The sequence below is a fragment of the Lampetra planeri genome, chromosome 34 (assembly GCF_965212315.1).
Source record: "Lampetra planeri chromosome 34, kcLamPlan1.2.h2, whole genome shotgun sequence".
Taxonomy (NCBI): Eukaryota; Metazoa; Chordata; class Hyperoartia; order Petromyzontiformes; family Petromyzontidae; genus Lampetra; species Lampetra planeri.
In genome coordinates, this window is record NC_136140.1 from 7,560,716 (window position 1) to 7,578,148 (window position 17,433).

General features: G+C 45.5%; 1 protein-coding gene across 1 annotated transcript in view; it reads right to left on the reverse strand.

The window, feature by feature from the left end:
* The window catches only part of LOC144730087 (transcription cofactor vestigial-like protein 4), a 35,664-nt gene extending 26,572 nt beyond the window's left edge, over window positions 1–9,092 (reverse strand). The window contains exon 1 of the mRNA XM_078610632.1: window positions 8,275–9,092. Coding sequence (XP_078466758.1) covers window positions 8,275–8,353 — 79 coding nt within the window. The 5' untranslated portion in view covers window positions 8,354–9,092. The remainder of the gene's footprint in view (window positions 1–8,274) is intronic.
* Window positions 9,093–17,433: the final 8,341 nt, after the last annotated feature.

Below are 17,433 nucleotides of genomic sequence, written 5' to 3' on the forward strand. Positions count from 1 at the left end.
ACAATGCTGGTTTGTGATTGATGTAAGGGGGTGAACCAATACAGATTCCGAATATTAATCATATTTTAAACATTAGATTTTCAGACACATATACTGCGTATTAAAATATAAACACGTTTAAGAACGTACATACTGCTTTGGAACGTACGCACAATACTGCACTGTATATGACAGTCAGGAAGTATGTATTTTTGGCAGAGAAGTGTATTATACAATACAAAATCAACCATGACCCAGATTCAAATATTTCTGAAAAGCTATGGTCTGTAAAATTTCACAAATAGTAAATAAACTCAAACCACATTTCGTTAGTTTGTGTAATTGCACAATTTGCTTTATTTGGCCCGTTTCTGTACAGAGGGCGACCGGACCGTTAGTTTTTTTCCATCTTATATTCAAGGGCTGATACTTGCTCCTGATCGTTTAGGTATGTCATGGTGCCAGAGAAACCATGTTCACACCAATGGTCTGGGCAAAATGCTAATGGATCACTGCCCCCACCAAGGAGAGTATGAAGACACTTTGGGAGTTTATGCCAGGACAAATTGTTGGCAAGATCATAGTGGTAAAATTGCTTGCTATGACGTTCTGCCAAAATTGGAGAATGGAGCCCCATGTCTGCAAAGATCATGTATTTTTAAATAGTGTACAGCATAGGATGTAGTACACTGTTTACCAATGTGATTATCCTATTGACAACAATGATGCCTTCCATAGGAATGTGGAATTGTCATCACCGACTCAGAAATAGCAGTGGAGACGGGCCACACCTTTTGCTTTAGCTAACGTTTGTTTTTGTGTTTATGCTGGGTGGGTTACTTGGTAAACCATCTGGAAATGTTTTTGTTATATTTAGGCCCTATATAAATTGAAATGATTAGTACTATTATTGAAGTACTCGTGCTTTCAGTTATTAGTCGGTGGATTCCACAAAACATTGTCAAAGTAACATTTGTTCAATTAAATAAACAAAAATACAGCCATAATCAATCCACCAATGGATGAAAGCCTTCCCAACACTAGGTCAGTCATGGGTTGTTGTTTTTTTTTTAAATCATACTTCACCACACTGGTCAATACAGGGTGGTGACGAGGACGGAAGGTCGGAACGGTTCTAATATTCCTCGCTTCTGATGTTCACCATGGCCAGGAATCGAATTTGGGTTGCCGAGTTCATAGCAGCATGTTTATCACTGAACTCCCACTCATATCCAGTGGTACAAGTGCTCTTATTTCCCAGCAAGCAATCAACGGACAGAACTATGTCAATAGTTCCACGGAGCACAAGGAAGCACCGGGCGTTTTGGAAGCGGGGAGAAGACGTACGTGCCTCTAGCCACGCGCGGCGCAAACATTTCTCGTGTTTCCTCAGCAGCTCCCAACCGGCACCATCATTTCTGGCAGGAACACCACGGCACGGCAGTGTTTGGACATAACGGGGCTTTGCGGTGGGGGGGGGGCTTTTTTGTTCCCTGCCTTTGAAGCCAAAAAAAAAATGGTCGTAATCTGCACCACACTTTTATTTTCCACCATCGTAAAAGCATAATACTTGGTCTACATTTCATTCACTGTCATATGTATTGTAGATATAACTACGTGTACATTTCTTTACGTTGAGCTTGTATGTTCGTATATATACCTTTACCATACAGAGAACCGATTAAGGCAGATTTTTCATACAGATTAATTGGGCTCTGGGTCGCAGTGTGTGGCTAATGGTTGTACATATATTTTGAACGTAACGAAAAGACCACGTACACAAAACGAGCTGATGCTCATAGTGAAAATAAATATCTGAAGCACGCTGACATGCACGATCGGCCAAATACCGTGAGACACCAAAAACCACATCAGCAAAACGATGCTCAAATGCCCACCCCCGGCCATTTGGCATTGTCCTGTCCGTATATAACGCTACCATTATTAGCAGATTTCAACTTTGTCGAGAGAGTCGAGAGAGTGGTGGGGGGAGGGGGGCGTGATGGGAATCTTTACCATACCAGACGGCACCACGGACAGTTTTGGACGGACGATTGGAGAATGAGAGAATGCCGTTTGCGTTGAGCCGAGGTTCGGGGCTTTGTTTATAGCCGCCAGCGTCGGGGATACCGCACGGGCGTACAGTTCACGGCGAGCTTGGCGGCGGCCACTGCTCTCTTTAGCAGCCACAGACGCGCCGAAACAGGCCGGTCCCCGGTGCCAAGCGCATGAGCTCACTGCCTCCCCGATTTATCATGCCCGGGAATCCACGGCTCTGTTTTCACATTCGGATCGCTCTCAATACGACCCCATTCAAAACTTCACAACAAGCGAAGGGTGCACTGGGTACCCGGCAGTCGCACACTGTGGCCCAACTGCTTACAGCTCAGCACACATGAAATAGGGGCTTTGTGGAGAGTGTTTGGATGCTGGCAATTTAGTTCCTCTCTATGGGACCCCTTTTTGGCAGTGCCAAAATGATGAAAAAAGTATTGGCTTTAACCCTTCGGCAATAATACAGGTGTTAAGATGTTCAAACACCAAATAGACACCTATGGCAAGGCATCCAAGTCTGCATTAACCACACATGCGTGTGGTAAAACATGTTGGGAAGGGTAAAGGTAATAATTTTTTCATAATTTTGATACTGGCAAAAAGTATCCCATAGATAAAACTGCTCAACCCGAGCTATGAATGCATTGACTTCGTGCTCTTTGCCTTTTTGCGTTCTCTGGTCTAACGTTGGTCAGACAAGGCCATATAAAAGGCTGTCCCTGGTGTAGGCCAATTAGTTGCAAAGACAATGCGTATACTACCAGAGCACATGTTTGTTTGCATGCCTTAGCACAAGCGTGTGTGGTTCATGCAGACGTGATGCCTCGCAATAGGTGTCTGTTTGGTGTTAGAACATCTTAACACCTCCTGTGTTATTGCAAGAAGGGGTAGTAGAGCCAATTATTTTTTCATAAAATATAGGTCCTGTTTTCTGGACAAAGTTCGCCATGAGGACAGATCCTTCAGCAAATAAAAAATATATAATATAAGCAAGAGCCGTGGGTGATGAAACAAGATGCTTATTTGGGCACAAGAGGATCTGAACTATTGTTCAGCAGTGCTGGCAAAGGAAGCAGGGTGGGCAGGAAGGTGAAGGAAGGGAGAAGGGTGTGGTGTGAAACTTACAATCATATCCTTTGCCAGGGCACAGCCTGAATAAGCGTTGTTAATTTAGTCAAGCAAGGGACCTTAAAACATTACAGTGGATTTTTCCTTGACCCTGCAATGTAAAGGTCATCGACTGGCAGCACATGCGGTGTTTAGTGCGTGGCACTTCATGATCACTGCGGACTGTGTACCTCCTCAGATATAATAATACCAGGGTGGCCTTGTGTCCATCTGAAGTGGTCGAGTTAGTGAAACTGGAAGAACGTGTGTATGAAGAGCCAGCAGCACAACAACGCGGCGCTCAACAAATATTGCCGCCAGTGCTGCCTCCCCAAATCATTTTGGTTACACAACACAAAGTGGCTTCATTATATTCAGTCGGAATTAGGCAACACTCGAGCCATACGAAACTCAGCCACAACATTACCTTTGGCAAAAGAACCGCGATCGAGCAAAGCGCTACGAAAAATGAGTCCCAAGCCCCACGCGGTGAACCCTGTTCTGGAATCACGGTGTGTGTGGGGGGGGGGACGCGATGGGGGCCCCGAGGCCCTGCAGACTCATCAAATCCAGCGGGCCCTTTCTTCTCCCTCCAGAGTAACTGTACACGTGTCTGCCCTCGCGCCGTAACGCTACGCAGCTTCAAAGCCAAACGCGGACATTTGTCAGGAGCATACGCTCCACAATGGCGGTGCCATCAGTAAAGGCCCTCAGGCCCAAGTGACCCGTGGCAGCCATGGTGGCACTCTCTGCAGTAGCAGCTATGCCAGACATTCCTCCCTTCCTCGGGTAACTGGTTTGCGGTTTTAACGTGGCCGTTTGATCTACGCTCAGTGTTACACCCCGAACTGACACTTATGAACGAATGCCTGGCCCGGGCTGCTTTTAGTGATGAAAGTGAATGTTTCATGGTTTCAAATTAAAATGATTAGTCGGCAACTTTAATGTGTAAGAAGTTTGTAGGGGGAAGGGGTTATTCCATTGTGTGAACATTTAAGGCTTATTCTTTTTTCTTCCATCATGGCACAAATTGGAAATGGTACTTTATAAATATTCAGAAGGAAGAAATTGTCTTTGAAAAGGATAAAGATACAGCCCTACAATTGCTTTGTCACGCCATTGCTAGCGGAAGGGCTTCCACATGAGGCAGCTGTTGAGAGCCCCTCTAAAGCGCATTTGGCCTACTCTTCCACACTCACCAGACATTTTGAAAGAGGTGGGAAGTAGCCACACTTCACCCCACCACACGCAATCTGCAGATTTGACTAAGTGTGGTGTATCATCTGTACAGACACAACACCATTACACATTGGGTTACATGGTTCCTCGCGATACGACTAATCATTTCACTAGTTATCGCCATGCTTCAAACGCGGTGAATAAGAGGTACATTGTGGTTCGCCAAGCCTACGAGGCGACTGCAAAATACCACACGGAGCCCACAAGAGTGTGGCTGCACTTGGAAGGTAGGTGTCATCTCTCTCTCTGTGGCCTGCGGGTTGTAAAGCTATTCAATTTCAAACTGATATCGCAGCTGCAAAGAACTGGCTGACGAATGTCTCATCATTCATAGAAAGTGTTAAGAGTCGGTATGTTGTCGCCCTTGGGCAGGGCCAAACTTGTCTCTGCCGTAAATTGGTGAGGGCTCGTCAACATCAAGCCCCTGAGGCGGCAAAACAGTAAGCAACGATGGCTATAGTGGCACTGGTGATTCCTAACGAGCATGAAGTCGTCACACAGTTGTCTCGTTGTCGTGCTGCTGTATAACATAGAATGGCCGCAGTGTTGACTCTTTTGAGTCGGTGGTCTAAAACAAGGCTGTGTGCGTCAAAACATGTTCTATCGTGAAGTTCTACTGAGTGGAGATCGCGAGAGGGCAAAAGAAGCAGATGAAGGCAGTGTTTCAGTTTCAGTTTTTCACTGTTTTCATTTATTTGGTATAACCCTGTGAGCCATTCGGCTCTTGAATCGGGTGCAACCGCAACAAATAAAAACATGAACAGTGGAGGAGATGGCGGGATGAAATCAAAAGATTTTTGGAGACCACTACTGCACCGGAGCAACTAAGGAAAGGAAGGGCTGGAAGAAAATGTGGGAGACCTTTGCCCAGAAGTGGAAATATACAGGCTGACAAGAAGAACAAACAAGTGATGTCACACAGCATGCAAGGCATGATGGGAGGGAATAATCCTATTGTCACAATGGGGCATATTACTGTCTGAATAAATCACCTTGTGTGCATTATTACTCTTAAAGAAGAGTCTCCTGTAGGTTTCTTTTAGAACCTAGAGCTTGATGACCGCAACTGGGGGTATGGGGGGGGGGACCACCGCTTGATGGAGTCGCATCGCCTGCAGAGAGACCTCAACGCGACACTCCCGAGGCTGGCCGAAGCGAAAGCTGCAGCGCATCCCAAGAGCGATGAAAGCAGGTGGACATGGCTCCCCCAAAGCCTCTGAACCCCACAGGCCGTCCGCCTCCGTAAAGCCACACCGAAACCTGAGCCGTGGCCAGCGGGAATCAAAGAAAACGCGACTGCCCGCCTGCCTGCCTGCCTGCTTGCTTTCACGGCCGGTCAGGTCAAAGTTTAAAGGGCATCTTGAGAGAGACAGAGGAGGGAGGGGGGGGGCGAAAGGGACACACACACACACGAAAAACCCAGAGGCACTTCTGAAAATACTGTAAAGACCTCAGCCATTAAGCACGATCTCTCAGCATCCTGAAAGTAGACCCCCCCCCATACCCTGTGTCTGCACCCTCCACCCCCCCCCACCAGCTTTTTGGAAATGACTCTCTAACAAAAGTACGCACGAGGTGACGGTCATCCTTCCTGTCACATCTCACTCGTGCCGTTCGTTCACACTTCGTGACGCCAAAGCACGAACCAGTCACGTTCCTCTTAATGTGCAAACATGCGAAGAATGCCAGGCCACTCTAAAAACACCCCCCTCGCAATCCTCAGCCTCAACGCTAAATTAAAAAACACTAAATAGATTTGTTTACATTTCGAAAATTCATGGTGCACTGCGTATGGAGCCATTCGCAAGAGCTGACGGTTTACTGAGACTCTAAGAGCGTGTTGGTGGAGAATAGGATCGTCAAGCGTGTGTTCTTGTGCCTTTAAGACATCGTATACTTCCCACCCACTCGTGTTTATCTTACGAACATGTTTACCTTGTGATTCTAAAAAAAGTGCTACATTTCCTGAAGTGATTTTTCAATGTTTCCTCCCAAATCGAGCGGCAAATGACCCAAACGTTTCTTGCACACGCCTTGTTGTGCATCCGTTATGGGAAATGTATGGAGAGGAAACGTTTGTTGTTCCTCAATAATGGCACGGACTCGAATGCAAAGTTATTTCAGAGATTAAAACAGATAAATACTATCCACGTATTACAGTTACAAACCTCCATTGTTAAGTGGATTTGAAAGATCAATGTACCGTCTCGGAATCAATTAATGAATCAGTTAACAGACCAGGTCCCACATTCCAAAAGTAATTACAACACTATGATTATGCTAGGTAAATCAAACAAATCATATAACCAAACCGTTACATAAGCGGTTTTTTTTTGCTGACAGGCAGAAAATGTAAATTCAAATTTAATTCCTATACATTTGTAACTCGTATATAAAGTGCATGCAACGCTGATTATTGGCTGCCTGTATCTACATTACATTACTCCGGTAATTTGGTTTATATTCTATCTCTGAAAGTGGCAGGGCCATGTCGTTCAGAGGGAGTGCTCTTTGCTAATAACATCTTGAAAACCAGCAGCCCTTCATAACAACTTTCACTCTACCGATGAGACCCAAAATGGCAAAAACCGGTCCAAAGTTGTGCTTGCTCATAATGCCAATGCTTTTAAGCTTATTTTAATTAACCAGGTGCACACATAGAGGCTCATAGTCTATACAGTACATATTTAACTGTATATATTAAGAAACATAATGGAATTGTGTTTCATAGTTAATTGCATATAATCGCGTTTCAATGGAGAATTGTAGATTATTAAAATGACCTTTAGTGACTTAAAAGGTACAACATGCCTGGCTGGAATGAAGGGGGGGGCTCTTATTGTAGGAGGCAACCCTGAGGGTGGCTGAGGAAACCTAATTGTTGTTCAGAGGTAAACATTTATTCAAGATAAGGCCCACAATGCCTAACCCTTTATGGTTTAACCTAGGACCCTCAGCAATTGCGATTATCTTGAACAGATGTATGCATTATGCCTTTTAAAAATAGTGCACATTGTAAAGCCACTGCTTAAGAGGCCTTGTTTGACCATACTTCATCATACTGGACAATGAAGGTTGTTTAATGGGTTGGCAAGCGGTACCTAAGACCGGTTCAGATATGAATCTCCACTGATGCTCGTCGTGAGTTGAGCTCAGATCGCCGGGGTTGATATCGTAGTTCCGTTCTGCCGACTGCTTATTATGAAACTTGAGTATTGTTAATAAAGTCTACATGTGGACAATGCTGCTGGTGTTTTGCATGCCAGCCGTGTGTGCATCACATTGACTTCAATGTGGCAGCAGGGAAGTCGGTTCTGAATGTCGCGCACGCTTCGTATTCAATGCGACACGACCGCAGCAGCAGCAGCATCAAAGTGTTGAAAACCCTGCGGTGTAAACGTCGCAAACATCTAAAACAAGAATCCCGAAAAGCTTCATGATGCACAAGACGGTGCAAGTAGTTTGGTGATCCCAAATTGTCACAAATCTCGTGGAGACAGCAAAGAAGGACGCCGTTTTACGCGGTGAACAACTTCAGAAAAATGAAAAGTCTGGTGAAGAACCACCACTGTGGCCACCCTTACTCACTCATCCAATGGTTAAACACCCCCGGACATCCACTCTGGTATCATCTATTCTCAGTATGAATCCTTGCAGTCACGAAAGCTTCAAATCTAGAATAATCTACTCTTTCTCAAAGAAGCTCTAGCAAAACGTAATATCGTACAAGGAAAATGATGTTGTTGTTAATGAAATATCAAATCTCGCGCACACCAAAACGAACGTGCAACGACAAATGAATCCGCAATCGCAACGCTATGAGAAGAGGAAGAAGAACACAAATTAAAATGCCACGGGAGAAAGTGACAGCACAAATCGCCGATCAAAACTCACCCTTGAAACCAAGGAGCGTCCCGTTGTTGTTCACGGCGTCAAAGTATTGGAGGCTTAGGAAGTGTAAACGGTGCATCATCGCTCTGGGTGGAAGGACGCACACAGCAAGAGGGATTTAGGTGTCCTTCTGGATGATCGATGGAACGAGACGAGAGGGGTGTAGGGAGGTTGTTCGTTTGTTATTTAGATATACAAATAAAGAAACCCCTGGCACTCCGAACGCGGTCTTGGAAGAGCCACTGAATGAAGATGTTGGCCCGGTTGTTGGTGATGAGTGGGAGCTGCAGCAGCCGGGGTCTTCCGAAGAACAATGTTGCAAAACGAATGAAAATCCCGTGGTCTTTGTTGGAGGAAATGGTCTCCCAAGATCTTCCCTGCTTGTTTTGTTTTGTTCCTCCCCCCCCCCCAAAAAAACCCGACTTTATTAATTTATTTCCGCTTTTTTAAAATATCTTCTGCTTCGGCGTCTTCCACCCTTTTCAAATTAAGACTCACCCAGTGATGTAATTCTTTTTTTCTCTCTCTCTCTCTTCCCTTTCCACCTCCTCCTCCCCTTCTCTCTCTCTCTCTGCAGTCCCTCGCTCTGTCTCGCCCTTAATGGCCACGGCCCCGTGCGCTTGGCTGATCACAGAACGCAGAACGGCAACAGCAGCAGTATGGAAGGGGCCTCCAAAGGCAGCGTGGACAAAAGGCAGGGGCTGTACCACGGGGCGGACCGGGACAGGGGGAGATGGTGGTGGTGATGGTGGTGGGGGGAGGAAAGCAGAGAGAGAGAGGGCGGTGTGGTGGGTGGGTGGAGTGTCGTAGGGGATGTGGATGGGGAGGGCAAACAGCACTCGGCTCTGATGTCAGCCCGTTGGCTTTTCCTGCTTCTCGGCAGGGGGTTTGGGGGTGGTTGGCAGTGGTGAGGGCCGGGGTTAGAGGGCACGCACGGTGCTGCATTGCCGCACGCGGTGGCTGCTGTCTGCAGTCCACGTGACAGAAGGGAAGTTGCCGGCTTACCAAGTTACGTTTGATACAAATCTATATATTTATATGATAATTGTTTTTTTACCCTTCTATCTGGCAACAAAACTGACAAAACTGTTGCCAGATAGAAGGGTAAAAAAACAATTATCATATTTTTACTGGCAAATGAGGTTCCAATGGTATATATTTATAGTTGACAACGGTGTGGCAAGGTTGGGCTCTCTGTCTGTTGGTACAGGTGACAGATTTTCATCACGAATGACGGTGGGAGGGAGGTGAGCGGTGGCTTTGCCCACTGCGCTATGGACCTGGCTCCCTTGGTTCGTTTCCTGAACGTGGCTAACATCAATATCGAGTGATGTGTCAACCGGTCATAACTGAACCTCTCTCACTCACACACACGCGCACTTCATGGGCCCTCATTGACCAGCATGGTGAAGTATTGCCAAGAAAACCGGCGTGCAGAGATCTTCGACACCTCTGATTAGCATGGTTGGCTACGTACGGTGCGAAAGAAGTTCAACATATATTGGCACATGGCTGTAACGAATTTAATTTCTTTAACTTATGCAGGATAACGCTAGAAATGATGGGTATTCATAACTCATAAACCTCTTAGGTACGTGGTTATTCCAGAGCTATCACTTCGTAAGTGTGGGTATTCTCCGTGTACTCAGCTCTGGTTTCATCCCACGTCATGCTCACACTCCTTAATGAGATTGGCCAAACATCGCAATTGCAAGACACTCTTGAAAAACAGTCTTAAGACTCAGGCGTTCCTGGATAAACAAAGGGCATTAATTTATGATTGCTATGATTATATACATTTAGAGATTAATCCTCACTCGATGCGATTAATTGCCCCATTTTGATGGCTACAATTCGATAAAAGAATCGATTTGTCCTTACACTGGAGTGAGTGTAGTGGCCATGAGTGGCCGTAGAGATCATGGGAACCGATTACTATACATTTATTACGCGATTCGATACATTTGGATGCACGTAATCAAGATATTAAAGTATTGTAACAGTAAATGTGTCCTTGAACTAACACCATAATCAGCTATTGTTTATCCTCTGCTGAATGAAGGCCTCTCACAGTCGTTGCCATCCACAACTCGTCTCGCTCTTGCACAAGAGCTTAGCCCATCGATTCTTCTCCATGGTGGTCTTCCTCGCTGGTGTGTTTCTCTCCTTTGACTGCCATTCCTTCACCAGTCTTGTCAATATCCCATTATCCCTTAAAGCCATTATGTGTTCTACCCAAACACACTCACTTTTCCCTTACAGTCAATATGGTGTCTGTCATTTGTTTTTACCATTGACTCATGCGTTCCTCTGTATGTCTGTTCGTGTCATTACAAGCGTGCGTGTCTCCTTCACAGTATTGCGCATGTTTATGGCTTGCATTACCGAAAACACTTACTACGTCACTGTCGGAGTTTTGTACGCAAACTGCATTTTCCTCCCCCAAAAGTCCATGCACACTGTTGCTCAAGGGTCATATTTCATATTTCCCCAAATATGACACGTCCTGGAAAGAACACTTTTACCCACAACCGTGTCGTCATGGACAGTGTTTACGGATGCGTGCCATTCTGGGTATTGCGCAATAGCTTCTAAAAATATAGGCATGATTGATAACACGAGAACTTTGGAATTCTTACCAGATGCCAAGGAATACTTTTCTCTCGTGCTGTAATGCAAGCTCTACCTTTAGTGTTTATGAACGTAAGCCCTGCACCAACATATGGTGTCTGTGGCATATATATACATGCTACATGATGGCATAAAGGACCATCTGCCTTCCAGTAGCACACAACTTGTCATCAGCAGATCCCTTTTTTATTTTAATCGGTGACCAGCTGAAAATGTGGTCATTGTCATTCCTGTTTTACAAATGTGACTCCCAGGAGAGTTGGAAGAAAGTCATTGAGGCTAATAGAACACTGAGTTTCTGGAATGATTACAGCAGACGGGACAATATGACTGACTTGGAAAAGCCAGAAGTAACATTATCAAATATCGGCATTAAAGGGTTGTTTTTGCGTAAAGCAGGAGGATGGTGACCAATGGATGCGAATGAACAACGACCGAAAGGGATCATTCGCCCGAGAGTAGATCCACCGCCCTAGAGGTAGAGCAATGAGATCCGCTCATGTGCAGCAGTGAGATGGATTGTGGCATCATACACGATCGACAGGGATGACGGCGACGGCGTGGGAAGACTTTCATCCGGCAGTGGCTAAACAATAGCTGCTGATGATGATGTGCAGGACTGAAATACATTCTCGCATCGCAGGAGTTTGAGGGTTGCCTCGGGTGTACGGAGGCCTTAATCAAGCGGTGGATAGAACATGGCACACAAAGAATAGTGGAAAATAAATTCCAAGCTCGTCGAATTACGGCACTTTGCTTTGCATCCCGCGTACATGAGCACAGGTGAGAGCCCATTGAGCGATAACCGTGTCCTTTACGCACGGGGACACCTGGAATGCCGAGTGAATGAATGATGTGGGATATTTGCTCCGCATACCACACCGGAGGGAACGCGGCAGCTGGCCACGAAACCCACGACGCTCGCAGAAAGGCTGCGAGCTAAAAACAGACCAACACCCCCCACCCTTCCCCCCCCCGCCCCCAACAGACGCCCTTAATCCCGCCTGCTCACGCCAACACCACTTTTAATAATGCACTACGTGGGTGCTTTTGTGACCGGGTGCTCTAATTGTGCCCTAAGGGAAGCGATGGGTGTACTTTATGCTCCTTTCGCATGGCAAAGGCGATGGATATCTCACCATTCGCAGCCCTTTTGTCTATCCACTGCTGGGTGAAGAGCCCCCTAAGCCGTGTCCATCCCTCGTGGTTCTGCAACTCCACAACGAATCTCACTCCTGCACATCATCAGCCATGATATATCTACTGCTGGATGACGCCTTTCCCAAACCGTCAACATTCGTCACAGTTCCTGCCATGCCAAAATTCACAATAAGTGATCTTATTACTTTGTCTCGATGGTGGTTGTCCTCTGGGGCAAACAATCTTCTTTGTCTACCCAATGTATTCACAAGTCTCGCCTATCGGACATTATTCCTTCCAGCCATAACGTGTCCTACCCAAGCCCACTTATTTTCCTTAACAGTCAATGTATTCCATTGGAACCTCCTTTGCCAGTAGCAAAATATGATAATTGTTTTTTTTACCCTTTTATCTGGCAACAATGCAAACATGACTCCTTGTAAAAAAAAATGTGTCAGTTTTGTTGCCAGATAAAAGGGTAAAAAAAAATTATCAGTCAACGTATTGTCTCTGTTTTGAGTCCGTTTCCGGATCCAGGTGTTCATTTCTCTGTAATTTCAATCATGCATCTCTCCATGCATCTTTGCGCACCTACTTTCATCTGTTTTCTATTTTCAACCACGGTGTCCATATTTCTGATTGTAAACATTCGTGTTTTCCCTTTGCATTATAACAGTGATAATAATAATGACATTTTAGATAGCGTCATTCATGCAATTGCATCCCACAACGCTGCACATCAATTATCCAGTTCTGTTCAAATTAAACTCTCTGAGAGCATTCAATTATACGCAATTTTCATAATCCGCCTTACTTTATAATTGTGATCCACATCGACAGTGCTCAAAATCGCAAAGGTCACATGAATAAACTTCACGCATGCGCCAACAAAGCATGCAGCGCGTTTATGCAATGGCCATAGAAGTATGACTCACTAATTCAATAACATTTTCACGCTTTTTTTCGTGAGCTTGTTTTCATTTAACAACGCGTTTCATCGCGCCCTCCTCCGTGCGTCCGTTACATAACCGCCCTCTCTGTGGCTTAAATAATCATAACAACAATTGCGAGCTGTGCCAATGCCATTGTTTGATGAAGGGTCTCGCCAAACCGTATCGATCCATGAGGCTTGTCTTTACCATGCATCGCCACGCTGGCCAGCGGCATCTTGGTGAGGCAGGGGGCGAGGGGTCCGGTTCCAGGGCCAGTTCAAATGTCACTCGCCACTGTTATTAGACGTGGCCAAGAATCGTAACTCACATGCATAAACTTTCTTGATATTAATGTGGAAATACGTTGATGTACGCTCATATCTATCAAGATGTCACAGCCTGTTGCACGTGTAATCTGTACATAGTACAAGGCAAAGATAAATGTGTATAGATAATGTATTAGCTATATATTATTGCCCCCACAACGCATCAAAGCGAAATGTCAAATGATTCCACGTCGCGTTTATATATTCATACCACACATTATATAAAAGAAATATGACGGAAGATTGTAAGATAACGTTTTATGATAAATTATATGTTACAACGGAATTACACGGATGAACACACGGATCACATTAACTGTTAAGGAAAGTTGAGTGGGCTTGGGGCAGGCCATGTTGATGGCCAGTGGACAAGACTTGGTTACGGAATGACAGCCAAAGGAAAGAACACTCCTAATAGGACTAATGCGGCGGACATCGAGTACTGAGATCAGCTCACATGCGTATCTATGCGTGTGTACGTGCATGTGTTTACATAAACTACCGTATCTAAGACTATTACCGTAATGTGTATATATGAGATGAAGTGAAATCAGCTTGTGTGCAAGGAATGTGAGATGCATTATGACATCGCAGTGACACGAGGGATGGCGACCGCAGCGTGGGGAGGTATTAAAGAATCCAACAGTAGAAAGACAATGGCACACTTTGATGATGATAATGATGTGACCATGTTTTTTTGCCTGCAACGAAATAATACAATGCGCAAAGTCTACAACGCAACAGCCTGTGCACGAATAGTGGTGACGTGCATCCATTAAATAGCTTCTCCGTGACAGCTGGCTGGCAAGAACGACCCCCAACCCACCAGCCCCCGCCGTGACAAAAGGCACGGCCGAGACACGAGGTGGGACGTGGCCCGAGGCAGCCCCTAGGGCCCTAAGTCCACTAAGGCAGGTGATTTGGCTGCCCGCCCCTCCATATACCCCGTCCCACCCACCCAACCCTTTTTCCAGCCTCTGGTGAACAATTAAGAGCCAATTTTAGGAATTGCTCCAACCAAAACATTTCATCAAGAAGTCAATAAATAAATAAAAATACACCATTGTTGTATTGTAAGAATGATCACGTATCAACATCTGTTGGAACGCTCTCAAGCCATAAGCATCAATGAATTAGCGCTATCCATCTGTTTTGTCTGTCTGTCCGTCTGTCTGTAACATAGGAGGGCCACGATGACGCTCGCAAAGATGGGCCAATATCAATGAAATATTAGCATTATAAAGTTGCGTTGATATTATGGACCTGATGTATCGAATTTTGACTTAGAACTTTCGTGACTGCAGGAATTCAAACTCGTGGTTCTTTTACCGAAAGAACCAAAACAATCTGATGTATCGAGTTATCGCAAAATTAAATGCTTTCGAGGACAAACACACGCTTGGAAGCATTAAAGAGTGGATTGACAAACGGATTTAAATTACTGCTGTTTACATAGACTGTAGCTTTTCTACATGTAGCATATATCTTCCAATATATAGACGGACGTGAATGATGTAAACTCTAATAATGTTCCAGAAAAGGCTAATAATGAAAGACGTGGCCGACACAACGTGGAGGGAGGGTCCATCATCCAGCAACGGATTGGCAAAGTTGCTGTACATGTACACATGGACGCATGTCCCCAACCCCCTTGCAATGTAAAAACAGCCGAGATACGAAAGTAAACGGAAAAGTACGATATCTGGTATTTCTTTTGGACAAGAGTTCTTTTGACAATACCGCTAGAACTGGGTTGAGCCAGAGAAAAACTGGCTCAGTCCAGGAGGGCGTGGGGATTTTTGTGTGTATTTTAAATAGCTGTGTGCTTTAACACGTAGGCGTTCGCGACAAATATCATCCATAATACAAGTTTTTTTTGGGTTATATCGCGTAAATATATAAATGTGTCGTTAAACCTGCCACCACCCGACACAGCCAATTGGTAAGGTTTGTCACGTTAACAGAACGTGGCCAATTCGTTACTAGTACAGCACACCGGTGTGTTGGAGAGCCAAGCCACAACATTTACAATCTGAGTACGACGTTTCGCCAAGCCACAACATTGGCGAATCGTCGTACTCAGATTGTAAATGTAATTACTGGCGAAACGTCGTACTCAGATGGTAAATATTGTGGCTTGGCTCTCCAACACACCGGTGTGCTGTACTAGTGACGAATTGGCACGTTCTGTTTACGTGACAAGCCTTACTAGTTGGCTGTGTCGGGTGGTGGAGGGTTTAACGCCACATATATTCACGCGATTTAATCCCCCCCCAAAACACCTGTATTGTGATAGCTGTGCGCTGTCGGTTCATTTCTTGAAATGGATCAGAAGTTGGCAAAAAACGAGATCCTAGCCACGTCACAACTTGCTTCAACGTGTTGTTGTTAGGCAAGTGTCATGAGGACTCATTCTCAATATTTTTCAGATGTATTGACAGGGACTACCCTGAAGTACCACCGATGCAGGGACCCGTGCCATGACACGGACTACACCCACCGATAAAATGTGGCATACCAACATCTTTTGTTGAGTAACCCTGCCTAAACATACTGTAATTTATCAGTCCATCAGCATATATACCAATATTACCCAACAGGATTTGAATATGCAAAGCAAAAAAAACAACACTCTAGACTGGTATTGGACATGTTTCTGTCTCGTTCGCAGAAGCAGGTTGAGTTATCACCCGTGTAACTGTTAATATCCAACACACGTTGGAGGAAAAACATGTCTGGGTCTGACTATGATGTAAATTATGCGTCGTGTTAAACTGCACGACACTGCATTACTGACATCGCACACGGCATCTCTGTTTATTTAGGTCTTACAGCGACCTCTAGTGGTGGCAAACTCATGGTATGACAACCAAAACCGCTATACCGAATTAAACAAATCCTCTGTGCACACAGGACGTTATAAATGCTCCTTAACGTGAACGTGTATGCCCGTAAAATGCATAGCGTATTCTCAGGTGTCAGTATAGTTGCAATGTTCAGACGGAGTAACGAAATCAACTCGTGTGCAGGTGTTAGGTGGGGAGCATTAACATGGCTTAGGAAGACCTCCATCCAGCAGTGGATTGACCACGGTTGATTATGACGATGTCACAGATCAACGACAGTGAGTGGTTGTGCAAAACGTGTACTCACCTCTGTGGCAACCAGACGTAAGTAGCGTCACTGCTTGAGACAAAACGTCCAGTGGTGTCTCGGTCATCCTTCATCGGCTAGAACATTCAAATAAGGCGAATTGTCACTCACGGTGTAGCAAGCAAAGTAGCCGGAGAACTCGCCTTGTCACCTCTCCTTATCTCACTCATCGTCTCGTATGCGCCATCACTCTGCAAATTAGTCTCCCTCCTGGCCTCTTTTCAGGACGGCTCAGTAAGCAGCCCATTGCATCGACTCGGATCTCAAAACTTCCAACCGGACCAGAGCCGGTGGTCTCGACCCTTTTGTCAGAACACCAAACTAATTCGTTTGCCACCCAAAGTGGCACCAGTAACCACGTAAATTTACGCACACACACACACCAGAGTTTGAGATGTGGGGACAAAAGTCACAAGCAGCACGTCTTTTACCTGCTACTGCTGCTGATGCCTTGGCCACAAAACCACAAAGTTGGCAGACCGTAATTAATGGTGGGGGATGGAAAGAAAAGGAGACAGAGAGAGAGAGAGAAAGAACTCCCCGCCAACGGCACGGCTTGCGATGTGAGCGATGCATGGAATGCGGGGATGCCTAGGGCAGGTGACCCAGAGAGGCGACCGCCATTGGCTGCCCCAGTGTTTCTATTGTGCCTGGCTGCATGCAAATGATGGACCACGGGGTGCTTGGCAGGGCCACACTGGGCACACAGCCATTGCAGCATCACACAGCGTGACCATTGTTGCAAGGGGTGGTTGGTTTAGTGAGGCCCCCTACAAAATGTCACCGCAGTGTTCGCTTTCCCGAGGACGAATGTTACATCTCAAACTGGTTTGCGAGGTCGAAATGTCGACGAAGATCTTAAAAGACAGTAAAGTCGTGTAACATCCATGACTTGCACGTTTCTTTGGTCACCATTGTAGAAAGAGACTGTCATGGCGTATTGCTTCGTGAATCAAGTTAATGTTTATTATTTTAGGCAC